At 58.4% G+C, this 12,584-nt stretch overlaps 2 protein-coding genes across 3 annotated transcripts; one reads left to right on the plus strand and one right to left on the minus strand.

Moving 5' to 3' along the window:
* The first annotated feature begins 470 nt into the window (after positions 1–470).
* LRRC25 (leucine rich repeat containing 25) lies at positions 471–4,084 on the plus strand. Of its 2 annotated transcripts, XM_012654001.1 has the most exons (3): positions 471–514; positions 1,101–1,912; positions 3,669–4,084. In XM_012654001.1, the coding sequence occupies exons 2-3, from the start codon at positions 1,110–1,112 to the stop codon at positions 3,805–3,807; spliced, it is 942 nt and encodes a 313-aa protein (XP_012509455.1). In that variant the 5' UTR covers positions 471–514; positions 1,101–1,109; the 3' UTR covers positions 3,808–4,084. The 2 variants fall into 2 exon arrangements, with proteins under 2 accessions (XP_012509455.1, XP_012509456.1); XM_012654002.1 differs by lacking the exon at positions 471–514 and having other exon boundaries at positions 951–1,912.
* A 2,032-nt stretch (positions 4,085–6,116) lies between these two features.
* Positions 6,117–8,422, minus strand: GDF15 (growth differentiation factor 15). The gene is made up of 2 exons (XM_012654000.1): positions 8,131–8,422; positions 6,117–6,966 (listed from the first exon to the last, which is right to left on the minus strand). Exons 1-2 carry the CDS (start codon positions 8,414–8,416, stop codon positions 6,320–6,322), a joined length of 933 nt encoding a protein of 310 aa, XP_012509454.1. The 5' UTR covers positions 8,417–8,422; the 3' UTR covers positions 6,117–6,319.
* Positions 8,423–12,584: the final 4,162 nt, after the last annotated feature.

Genomic DNA, 12,584 nt, shown 5'->3' on the forward strand with positions numbered 1-12,584 from the left:
AGAGACAGGTTTTGGGAATCCTTGGAAACTCTTACTCCTATGTTAAAGCCCCAACTCTAATGCCTCCTCCTCCAGGAAGCCTTCCAGGAAGACTCTGTCCCTCTCTCTGGCCCTTCCCTGACTGCATGGGCCTGGGGTGAGTCTGTGTCCAGCTCTGTCCTCTCCCAAGATTGGGTGTGCCTTGAGGACCTGGTCAGGGCTGAGGCCTCTTGGGGGCCTAGCACGGGTGATGTTTGTTGACTGAATAAATGAATGTGTGGGTCGGGAGTCAACTGAGCGGAGGGCAAGAAGCGGGTTGATGACGTGGCATCAATTGGGCTGCCGCCGAGGGAAGCCGGACCTTGGGCCGCCCCTCCCCCTAGCGTGAGAACCTCCAGGCCGTGGAGGGGCGGGTCGCTGTGTCTTCACTCTTCCCCTCCTCGCTCCACCCAGACAGCAGTTCCTCTTCCCCCTGAGCCGCCGAGTGGGGAGCGCCAGAGGCCACCGCAGGTCCGCAGAGGGTCGCCGCGTCCAGGTGAGCCGCCGCGCAGCCCCTGCCCCCGGTTCCCAGGACCGGCCCGGCGAAGGTGTGGCGGTGGGACCGGAAAGGTAGGGCGGAGGCACAGGACTTGGGCCTGAGCGGGGCCGCAGACCGGAGCTGGGGGACCCTGTCGGCAGCCCCCAGCCCACCCTATTCCAGGACTCCCGAGCGACCCCGCGGTTCCCAGATGAACAATTAGGGTGGGGCGGGGCCGGGCCGCTTCCATGGCAACCCCTCATTTGCATATGGCCCCGTCCTGGCCAATGAGGGCGCCCCAAATGTGAGGGAACTGAGCCCAAGGGGCTCGTCTGGGAACCGGGAAAGGCTTGACTGGGCGGTCCCCTCCCGCCTTGCCCTAGGTACTGGGGTCACGTACCCATTCCCTAGAAGCGGACACTGAGGCTGCGAGCCACCCAGCCAGGGGCGACAAGGCAAGGCCTCCGTTTCACCGTTTCAGAAGCAGCCTGAGCTGTTCCGAGCTATAAATAATAATAATAATAAACAACACAGGCAGTGAGGGCCAGGGCGAGGGTGACCGCGGGGCTGAGGTCAGGGCTTGGATTCCGGTGTCTCTGCTCAGGTTGCCTGAATGGAGGGCGCCCCGGTGTGGGCGTTGTCGCTGCCGCCGCTGCCGCTGCTGCTGCTGCTGCTGCTGCAGGACGCAGGCGGCCAGGGACTTTCGTGCAACGTGACCTCGGGGCATGTGGACTGGGCCGTGGAGTTCGAGGCCGAGTGCCTGAACTTCAGTGGCCAGGGCGTGAGCCTGCCCCGGAACCGGTCTCTGCGGGCCGGCAGCCTGCTGCTCCTCGACCTGTCTGGGAACAGCCTGCGGGAGCTGCCGCTGACCTTCTTCGCCGACCTGAAGAAACTGCAGTTCCTGAACGTGGCGGACAACCGGCTGGACCGCGTGGACGGGGCGCTGGCCACGCTCTGTGTGGACCTGAAGGCCGACTGCAGTTGTGTCCTGGCTCCCTGGCATGAGGTCTGGCGAGACAACTGCTCTGGCCGCCCGCGCATGCTGTGCCTGGACACAGCCACCCGCGGCTGGCACAACCTCTCCTCCTTCCTGGAGGTCAGCTGTGCCCCCGGTCTGGCCCCCACAACCATTGGGGCAGTGGTGGCCGGCGGATGCCTGTTTCTTGGACTTGCCGTCGCTGGCGCAGTGCTGGCCTGGAGATTCTGTGCACGCAGAGCAGCCAGAAGCCAGGACTTGGGCAAAGCCTCGGTGGCTCAGGACGGTCCCAGGCCCAGCTCAGGCGTGCAGCCTCGGTACAGCAGTCGGGACCAAGGCCTCAAGCCCCGAGTAGCCCCCGCCCGCCGCCCCTCCACGCCTGACTATGAGAACATGTTCGTGGGTGACCTAGCTGCCCAGCACCAGCGGGATGATCACGGGTGAGTGACCCACCGACACCTGCCTGCAGTGGTCGATAGCAAGACTCTGCACCCAGATGGCCAGAGTTCAAATCCCAGCTCTGCCTCCTGTAGGCTGGAGACTCTTAGGCAAGTGGCTTCACATCTCTGAGCCTCAGTGTCTTCGTCTGTAAAATGGGGACAATAACAACCCCTGCCTCTGGGTGTTGGGGTAAGAATTAAGTGAGTTCCTGTATAGGGAACAAGCTTCCCCTTCATGACCTGGAAACCCAATTTCTGGCTGCCAAAGACAGGGAGACAGGAGGCAAGTGCTTGAGGCAGGCTGGGGGCTCCGCGGTTGCGGGCAGCAGCGTGGGCTCAGATCTCATGTGACCCGGGGCTGTCTCTGAACCTCCATTTTCGTCTCCGTAAAGTGGGGACAGCACCCCTTGTCCCCCTGACGCACATGAGATGCTAAGGAGGTCATCTGTGTCCCTCTCCCCCACAAAGTCTTAACACCTCTCGGTGATTTCACTGGGCTTAGATAGATGAGTTCGACTTTCCAGGTTGGACAAGGGAGGGGAGGGAATTTCAAGGGCAAGTCCAGCAGGGGCAGAGGCTGGGAGGCGGGAAAGAAGAGGGAACCTGCCGTAGATGGTTTTTAGGAAGGCAAGATGTGAGAGCGGAGGCTGGAGGGGGCTGGAGGAATCCAAGCAGGAAGGGCACGAAGCCCCGGCTGTGTTCGGGCAGCGGAATCCATGTCACATGGCCGTGGATGAGAAAGGAGAAAATATGCAAAGCACATGCCAAATAGCTGAAAAGCAGAAGTGGTCTGTGATAGGGAGTTGAAGGTGCTTGATTCACTAAGGCAGTTTGTGCTCTGATCACATCTGCCTCCCTGTCAACCAGCCTCCTTTGCGAACCTGGCCTGCAAAAACATTTCTGTTTAGAACTGAACTGAATGTGTCATTTCCAACCCTATAGTTTAGAGTCTCCAGTTGCAAAAATGGAGGCTCCAGGAGGCAAGGGAATGACTTGCTTCAGGCCAGACAGACAGTCAGAAAAGGCAGAAAACAAATCCTGACTCCCAGTCCTGTCCATGTCCTTACAATTACTTATGTGTTCAGAGTAATTCATACTAAAGTGTGAATGACTGATAGATGCCGCTTACCCAAAGTGGTTTTTTTTTTTATGAGACGAGCTGGGGGTGGAGTTAGGATATTCTGGAGGCAGGAAGGTTCTTCTCTGGGGGATCTTGCCTACCATAACTAGACATTCCTAGGTAGGCTACTCACTTTTGGGCCAATGCTATGGATGTAGGAACTGAGGCTCAGAGAATATTTTGATACCAGGACCACAAAGTCAGTTGCTTCAGGGGACCCGATGAAAGTATTTCCCATCTAAAGGGGCAAACATTGTTTGGCTCCAGCCACTTGTGTCCGTGTGACTGAGGCGGCCAGAGCTTCTGATTTTTCAAGAGGAAACTGAAATCTAGATTTTCATGTAAAAATGAGCGGCTATCTTAACTTTAAGGAAGGAAAAAACCCTATCATGGGTTCGAAGTCCTCAGACCTCAGCATTAAAATCCACACATTCTTCCCTAAATCACTGTCTTCCCCAACTTCCTCAGAGAAAGGAGGGCCTGGCGGGTAGTCAGAACACTGCCTTGTGCCTCAGTTTCTTCGTATGTAAATATTACGAGTGGCCTCAGCCACCCTGAGCTTCCTTACAGCTAATGTGCCTGTCCCCTGAATCCTCCTCCCTCCCCGACCCACCCCTGATCTGTCTGTGCCCACAGGGCTCACCCTTCAGAGGACAGTGACCTCTACATGAACTACAAGGGTGTGGACATGGACCCCGCGCCTGTCTACTGCAACCTGCAGTCGCTGGGCCGGGCCCCGCTGGATGAAGAGGAGTACGTGATTCCTGGGCGCTGAGCCTGTGACATCCTGATGTCTGCTCAGCCCCCTCCCTGTCCCTGCCTTGGGGCACACCAACTCTTCTCTGGCTTCAGTCTCCTTATCTGAGGAATGGGGACAGGAAGGACCGTCCTTGAGCCCCCGGGAGGCTCTGCAACCCCCTTCTCTGCTCCCACTCTGCTCCTCAGCTGCTAGAGGAGGAAGAGGAGAGATCCCTGACTAGGGGACGGGAGGCTGAGTGTGTGAACCCCATCGTCATCTTCCTGTCGGTGTGCGGGTGGTGCTCAATAAATGCTTTGGGGCTGATGAGGCTGCTGGTGCAGGCTCAGCGGGTTCCTCCTGGGCTCCCAAGCCCACATCTCCATCTGAGACGCCAGAATTGCCCCCCATCTCCCATCCCTCCCTTCTACCCTCTCAGGCCCCCTTCCCAGGTGCCCGGTCTCCAGGCTTGACTCCCAGGGTGGCCCACACCAGCCCCAGGGGGATCTTTATAACTCATAAGTTGGACTGTGCCCCTCCCCTGCTCACACACCCTCCATGGCTCCCTATTGCCCCCAGAGCCTCCGCCTGGTGCTTGAGGCCTGTGTGATGCAACCCTGCCCATCTCATCGGCTTTCCCATCCTTCTACCCTTCCAATGTGGGCTCCGTCCCCACCAAGCCACCTCCCTGCTAAAGCCTTCATTTTCCTGCCTTTGCCATTCCTTCCACCCATTCCGTTCCACGTCTTCTCACTCTAAAGCTACTTAATGCAGACACACGGCTCTGGCCTGGGTGTCAGGAGGCATGCATCCCGGCCCTGACGCTGCCATCGGCTCTCTGGGCCTGGCTACCCCATTTCTAAAACCGGGCGATTAGAATTGGTCTCTAAGGCTGCTTTTGCTCTAATATTCTCAGGAAACTTAGCTGGTCCTTCAAGGCCCAAGTATAATGCCACCTCCTCTGGGAAGCCTTCCCTGGTCCTTCCTCAGGCAGAGTTCATCATTGCCAGACCTTAATGTATTTCAAGAGTTTGCTCCAGTTAGTCTCCTGTAACTAGTCCCAGCCCAGCTCCTGCCAATCCTCCAATCTGGCGGTGACAGAGCTGGACACAGACATCCCCAGTCCTGGGAGATTAAGCCTGGGTGGGAGGGAGGGATGCAGGCAGGGTCCCCAGAGGGAGACAACTGAAGGAGTTAGAACAAGGCTGCATGTAAGAGGGGAATCTGCAATGGATTTTGCAGGATGCATAGGAGTTTGAGCAACAGAGAGGAAAAAGTGTATGTGGTGGAGACCAGCTTGTGCAAGAGCCTGGAGGTGTGAAAAGGCATGTGTCTGCTGGCTTTTGAATGTCCCTGGTGTGCAGTTTAATTTTGAGGCCTCCTTGGGGACCATTTTCAACAGCTTTGCTGCTGGACACTGAGTTCATTCCCACCTCAGGGCCTTTGCACGCGCAGTTTGCGTCACTGGTCCTGCTCCTCCTCCAGGTCTCAGCTCAAACATTATCTCCTTGAGGAGGCCCTGTTGCCTATCTAAATTACCTCTGCCTCTGTTCACTAAAAAGCTGCTTGGGTTAAACCCTTGGCACAATCACACTGCCACCGGCCACTGTCTTAGGGTGTTTCTCCCTCACTTGACTGAGCGCCACAAGCGAGGTGACTCTTGTCCATCTTGTTACTGCTGTATCTTCACTGCCCACCCAGGGACACCTGCAGCTGTTCGGGTTGGCCTCTGGGTGGTGACATTTCCAGCAGACCTACCTCCCTGCTGGAAGAAGGTCCTCTGTTCCCCACACCCCTGTCAACTGGTCTGAGACTCGGGGTGGACAGGCAGGTTGGGGTGTGTGTGTGTGTGCGCGCATGAGTGTGTACTCGGCATGTCTCAGCAATTCCAGGATCCTAAATGGGAAGAGTGTATAACCTGGGAGACATGGTGTGCATGAAAACGTTCTTCCCAACTTATTTATTTCTCCCTGCTCTTTTTGTATGAAAGAATGGAGACATCATTATTTTAAAAGCAAAGGACAAAAAAAAAAACAAAACAACCAAGAACAACAACAACAAAAAAAAAAACAGAACGAGAAGATCAGAGATGTCGGAGGCTGTGCCCTCTTAGCCCAAGGTGTCATCAGTGCCTTCGGATTGCCTGGTGTCCCCAGACACACCTCGCCCCTCACCACCCATTCCCCGAACCTTCCCTCTGACCCCTATACCAGGTCCCCTGGGGAAACTGAGGCCAGTGAGAGAGAGGTCTTCCGAAGGTCACCCAGCCCCATCCTGGACACCATAGAGGGGGATTCAGACAGCTTCCTTTTTATTGCAAATTTTAAATAAAGATACATTCCCTCAGACCAACCCTCCTGTCCCCAGGCAGATCGACCCCAATAAATTAATAATAAATACAGACTTATAAATACAGCAGTTTGGGCAGGAGTGCACAGGCAGTGGCGGGGCAGGACTCGGGGGTCCCAGAACCCGCGGGCCCATTCTACACGCGAGGACGACTCAGGTCGCTTCCCCTGCGCAGGTGCCCGGAGTGGCAGAGCAGGGTCGCTCAGACGCAGTGGCACTCCTTGGCCAGGAGGTCGTCGTAGGTTTGGAGCGACACGCCGGTATCGGTCTTCTGCATGACCACCATGGGGCTGTAGCTGGAGGGCACGCAGCACGGGGCAGGCACCGACGCCTTCCGGCCGTGCAGACGCGCCTTGATCTGCGTGTGCATGTTGGCCACCCGGAACTGTTTCGGGCACTCGCCGATGCACATGGTCACGTGTGGCTCCCGCGGCGACAGCACCCAATCATTCCAGCCCAGGTCATCGAGCGACACGCTCACCGTGTGCAGTTGGCAGCAGCGCCCAGGCCCGAGCGGACAGTTGTCCCCGGTGCTTGCGCGCGCTCTGCGGCGTGCCGAGGTGGCGCGTGCCCGCAGGTGCAGCTCCAGCCGGGGCCGAGCTGACCTCGACTTAGCCAGCGACTGCTCTGGCGGCGACAAGGGCGGTGACAGTTGCAGGTGTAGCTCGGGCGCCTCGGGATCGGACCGGCTGAGCTGAAGCTGCAGCTGCTGCGTCACGTCCCATGACCTCGGTTCCCTTGGGGACAGCCGGAACAGGGCTCGGTGGAGGCGGGAGGACGGAGGGAGCCCCTCGGTCAGGGCGGCCCGGGAGACGCTCAGCTGCAGGTGGCCGTCAGACCCGAGCTGCACTGTGGGGACAGGGAGAGGGAAGCCGGTCACCCACAGGGCCTTTGCACAGCTGCCTCTGCCACCGGGAGCACCCCCCCTGCATCGCAGCGGGGCTGGCTCCTCCTCATCCCTCCCGCCTGCGTAAAATCGGATCCACTGCGTGTCCTTCGCCTCCCCTCCGAGAACCTCGGCAGGGATGTTGGGCGACATCGTGCCTGGCACACGGTAGGTGCTTCGCGAATACGTGAAGGCGTGAACGCACATGTGGTACTTAGAGAGTCTAAGATCCACAGCCCGGCTCCGAGTCCTCCTCCGGCAGTCCAGAACATTGCGCCGAGGGCCTACTAAGCGCGGGGCTGCGGACACGGCCACTAGTTGCCTTTTCTGTCTGGCTCTCGTTTCTATGTCTGAGAAATAGAGTATCCGGCCCCCCACATTCCAGACGACTTGGCTTCAAGGACTCCTAGACGCCCCCCAGGCTGGTAGAAGTGCTGGGGGACCGGAGAGGCTGGGATCTGAGGGTCCTCAACCCAGTCGCTGGGCTCCGAGAGGGCTAGAGGTTTACCTGGCATCGCACAGCACAGGTGGGTTAGGGCAGGATAAGAGCGCTTCCCTCTGCCTGCCCCTCCTGGGTCCTAGTGCCCGGACCTCATTCCCCGCCTCCTCTGAGGAGGGCGCGGAGATGGGGAAAATACTCCCCCTTCCCCCCGCCCCCCGTAGGGCACCTGTTGCATGTGACTTTAGCGGCGCTGTGACCTGCGATTGCATCAGATCGCGAACCAGCTCCAGCAGGTTCTGTGCCCATCGTGCAACTTCCCCCTCCCTCCCATCCTTCCTCCTGTATCCCCTGGCCAGCCCAGGGCAAGGACCGGTCCCTGGGGTCGCCAGGCGCTGCGCACATTCAGGAGGCTGCCTGGGGGCCCCAGGCTCCAATTTCCTGACGTGCGACCTGGGGTCGGGTTATTCCATCCTCTGTTGGTTGAGCCCCGCCTTGCCTGGGTGTCAACCGGGCTGTCGGCTGCCCCATCAGACCCGAGGTGGGGACAGAATGTTCCTGCCCGGTTCACGGATGGGGAAACTGAGGCTCAGAGGCGGGCTTGGACCTCTCAGACACGGGATCACTGGTTAGATGGGGGACGTCCCGGGACAGGTGGGGAGAGGAGGGTCTCTAAGGTTCCACTCACGCTCTGGGTTGAGTGTCCGGACAGCAGGGACAGGGACGGGGTCGGCATTCGAGTCTTCCCAGCTGTGGTTCGCCCGCAGCCTGGCCAGCAGGTCCTCGTAGCCTTTCCGCAACTCCTGGAACCTGGCGGCGTCGGACTGCACGTCCGAGGGGCCCCGGGAGCTTCGGAGGCTCTTCTCGGCCAGGGACAGGGCGCCCCCGAGTGGCGGCCGCGGAAGCACCAGTACCATGAGCAGCAGGAGCAGCATCTGAGCAGGACGCAGCGGCCTGGGACCTGGCCCGGGCATGACTGTGCTGCTTGGGCTCTGAGGCGGGACTGGCAGACCGAGGCCGCAGCCCCGTCCTTTATAGTGCCCGGACGCTGCCTGCCCCCGCCTTCCCGGTCCCGCCCCGCTCCTGTGTGCAGAGTAAACACTCCAGTGACCAGGGCTGAGCGGGGGCTTGGGTGTATTTAGGGTTAAGAGGGTCACTCCGAGGGAAGCCAGGGCACCTCTCTCTGAGCCTCAGTGACCTGTCCCATGAAATGGGTTCACTGTCCTATCCTGGTAGTCTTTTTGGAGAAAAAAGACTTATTACCATGTGATGAATTCCAGATAGGAGCTTAAGAGGGGCCGTCTTCCCCCAGGGGAATCCCTCTGTTCCTTTTCTGGTTGGAGTCAAAGGCTGCAGATGGTGAAAAACAAAGAAAGCAGAGGAGAAAGGGCTAGAAAGAGCCAGAAAGGGCAACCTTGGGCAATTCATTCCTCTCTGCCGTGCCCCAGTTTCCTCACCAGGAAAACAGGGACCGAGACTTTCATTGGAGAGGTAGTCAAATGAGTTTTAAAGCACAGGGCCAGGCACATAGAAGGTGCTGGATGAACTGGGTGTTATTGCAGTTATTCATTTGCCTCTGGAGAACAGGGGTTCATGCTTCATCCCATCTCTACTCATGCTTCAAAACCCTACTCAAAAAGCCCCTCCGCCAGAAGACCTTCTCTGACATTACTTTTCCAGGTGGAGCAGGGTGCTCCCAATCCCTATCTTTCCCTGTGGCCCAGAGCTGACCCCCACAGCACTGGAAGTTTCTGTGCCCAGCTCTGTCTAACCCAGACTGGGGGCTCCTTTGGGGCAGGGATGGATCCCCCCTTGGTTGGCCCCACAGAGAAGATGGCAGGGAATTGGGGAGCTAGGGGTCAAAAGCAGGGATGGCTGGTGTCAGGTCCAGCCACCAGACAGTGGCGGGGCAGGGGGTGCCCCAGGATCACCCTTTCCCCCGGGAATCCCGAGCCTTCTCCACTGCTCGGGACTCCTGGCCCCAGGCTCAAGCTTCCAGCGTCCTGACCATGGAGAGGACGGTTGCAGCGCCAGGCAGATGGCCGAGGTGAGGGGCATGTGTCTGGGTGTGACGCGTGTGAACTGGCAAGAGGCACAAGGACTCACTGGGGGTCACGCAAGGCTCTCGCTGGAGTGGTGGCATCCCCAGGCCTCCCCACCCCAGAACACACCCCTGCTGTGCGAGCCCAGCCCAGCCTCCAGCCCCCTAGAGTCAGCCTCAGCTCCCTATGTGGTGCTCTGGGCACACAGTAGGTGCTTAGTAAACACATCCGCTCACCAGGCTGTCACTTCTGTCCTGACTGTGGCTGGTTGGGGGGCAGGGCCTCTTGCCCTGCCTATGTCACCCCCAGCCTGGCACACGTAGGAGGCGCTCCAGGAAGGGCACCAGACCGATCTGGAAAGAAGCTGTGGCCACACTGCCGTGGCCCCTGCAGAGCCCAGCCCCAGGCCTGAGAGGTCAGCCGGTTGGAGTTCTGAGTCATCCTCACATGGCTTTGGCCGGGTCAGGGAAAGCCACCAAGGCCCGACCTGGGGGTGTGTGAGGAGAACAGGACACTGTCAGGGTCAGCCTCCCTTCTAGATCAACAACGGGCACAAAAGGACAACATGCATTGGACTCCCAGCTGCGGACAGCGTTCATTGTCATCTACAGAAACAGACACCAAGGCCCAGAGGGGTCAGGATTGTACGGGGTGCCCCTTCGACGGAGACCCTGTGTGTGTCCCCCTGGCAGCTGGGACATCTGTTCTGACATTTCTAGGGTGGTGGGATTCTTGTGCTCCTCCTCTCTGTGACTATTTTTCCCATTTTTTTTTTAAGAACAATTCTTTTTTTTTTGAGACAGGGTCTCACTCTGTCACCCAGGCTGGAGTGCAATGGCACTGTCATAGCTCACTGAAGCTTCGAACTCCTGGGCTCAAAGGATCCTCCTGCCTCAGCCTCCCGAGTAGCTGGGACCACAGGCACTCACCACCACACCTGGCTAATTTAAAACAACTTTTCTTTGTAGAGATGGGGTCTCACTATGCTGCCCAGGCTAGTCTTGAACTCCTGGCCTCAGGCGATCCTCCTGCCTTGGCCACCCAAAGTGCTGCGATTACACACGTGAGCCTGTTTTTTCCCCCAAATTTAAAAGCCTCGCAAAGATTCTTTGCTCTCGTTTGCGTAGCAACACCCTGGACAGCAGCTCAGCTTCAGAGATGCCGGCATGGGTACACATTCCAGCCCCTCTTCGCCCTGGCTGTGATATGGGGGACAAAGGGCTTCAACTGGTGGAGCCTCAGTTTCCCTGTCTGTAAAAGGTAGCAACGACCCCTGCCATCAGCATTATTAGGAGGACAGACAGGGAGCAGGAATTTTACACATGCCGCAGGTGGGCACAGGTCATGGGTCAAATTCCAGCACCCACCCCCACTGGCTGTGTGACCATCCGCCAGTTCCTCAACCTCTCTGTGCATGAGAACCAAGGCCCCTGGTTGTGAGGCAGAACAGTAAAGACGTCCTGTCATCATTATCTGCTCAGCACATGGCACCAGCCAGGCACCAGACCACCCGCTGAGGACAGGAAACTCCGAGGTACGGGGTCCCCTCTGCCCACTGACACCACGGTACACAGGCCAACCTCACGAAAGGACACACAGAGAACGACAGGTTTCAAAGGTTTTACTTGCTTTCTGGGTATCAAGTTTGGGGTCTCCCAGGGCCCAGCCTCAAGCAGAATCCAGCAGACCCTTCTCTGCCCGGGGGTCCCAGACATAGGGGTTTCAGAAAAGGCACTGGCCGGAGTTCTGGGGGTCAGGGAGAAGCCAGGCTGCGGCTGGAGGGGCCGGGCCCTCCATGGGGGACAGAAAACACAGTCACCTTCAGCAGGAAGAGTTTTTCCTAGAGAGTAATTTAGGGCGAGGTAGAAACCTGCGATGTAGGGGGCCCCAGAAGGAAGCCAGGTGTGGTTTGCACGGCCACCAGCCACAGCTTGGCCACCGGCAGAGAGCCCAGTTCAAAACCGGCTCTCTGTGGGATTTCCTCAAGACGAAGTGTTGGGCTACAAAAGCCCCTGGGTCCCTGAACCCACCCCTGCAAGTGGCTTGGGTCTCCCAGCACGAGTCCTGTCCCCCTTCTTTGTGCGCCATGAGCACTGGAGGGGCAGGCACTTCTGTGGGTCTCTGGGCAACTGGACCTGGGGGGATTTGCGGAAGAAGCAGGGAGGAGAAAAGGATTTGGGGGAGAAGGAGCAGTTTGGGGCTGGGCTGGGTCCCCCAAGGTCTGGGAGGCCCCAACACTTTGCTTGCACTGACAATTGTCCCCAAAACCAGGGCACGGAGTCTCTTGGAATGTGCATGCATCTGGGAATTAACTTTAAAGATACAGGCCAGGTGCGCTGGCTCACGCCTCTAACCCCAGCGCTTTGGGAGGCCGAGGCAGGAAGATCCACTTGAGGCCAGGATTTTGAGACCAGCTTGGGCAACATGGCAAGATCCCATCTCTACAAAACAAATTTAAAAATTAGCCATTTTACATATGGTACACCCCTCAGACTACTTCGCAGATGAGGTTCCAGAACACTCATAGCTCTAGGAACCCCTGGGGCTCCCTTCCATCACTGTCCCCAACCCTGGAGAACAGCCAAGCTAATCTCTGTCATCATGGGGGCGTTTGCCCGTTTTCCAATTTGATGTAAACGGAGCGGCCCCTGCATCTTCTCACCCGCCCAGCGCCCTTCCTAAAGCACCACCTTGGTGCGCGACCGCGTTGTGGGGGGTCCACCGCGTGGCCCGCCCTTTGTCTTGCTGTATAGTGTTCCGCTGCGTGGTGCGGCAGTGCAGGCTCACAACTGGGTGTCTGTCACCAGCAACTAGTTCATTTTATTCGTGGAGTTTCCCAAAGGGGCACGACACCAGGGAAAGCCCCTGGGCGCAGGGCTGCCCCCCATGGCGGTTTCCGCTTAGCCAACCTTGGGAGTGGGGCGGCCGGGCCGGCCCAGCTCTGCTTCCCAAAATCTTCAGGCAGTGACCTCATCGCCGACCTCATCGCCAAGCGAGAGGCAAGCGGGGCGGCTCCGGGCAGCCCGCCAGAGGTGAGCTCAGCGGCCGGACCCTGTGATCTCGCCGACAGCTTTCACAGTCCTCGAAGGCCAAGCGGGGC

The sequence above is a fragment of the Propithecus coquereli genome, unplaced genomic scaffold, assembly GCF_000956105.1.
Source record: "Propithecus coquereli isolate 6110/MARCELLA unplaced genomic scaffold, Pcoq_1.0 Scaffold438, whole genome shotgun sequence".
In the NCBI taxonomy this organism is placed as follows: Eukaryota; Metazoa; Chordata; class Mammalia; order Primates; family Indriidae; genus Propithecus; species Propithecus coquereli.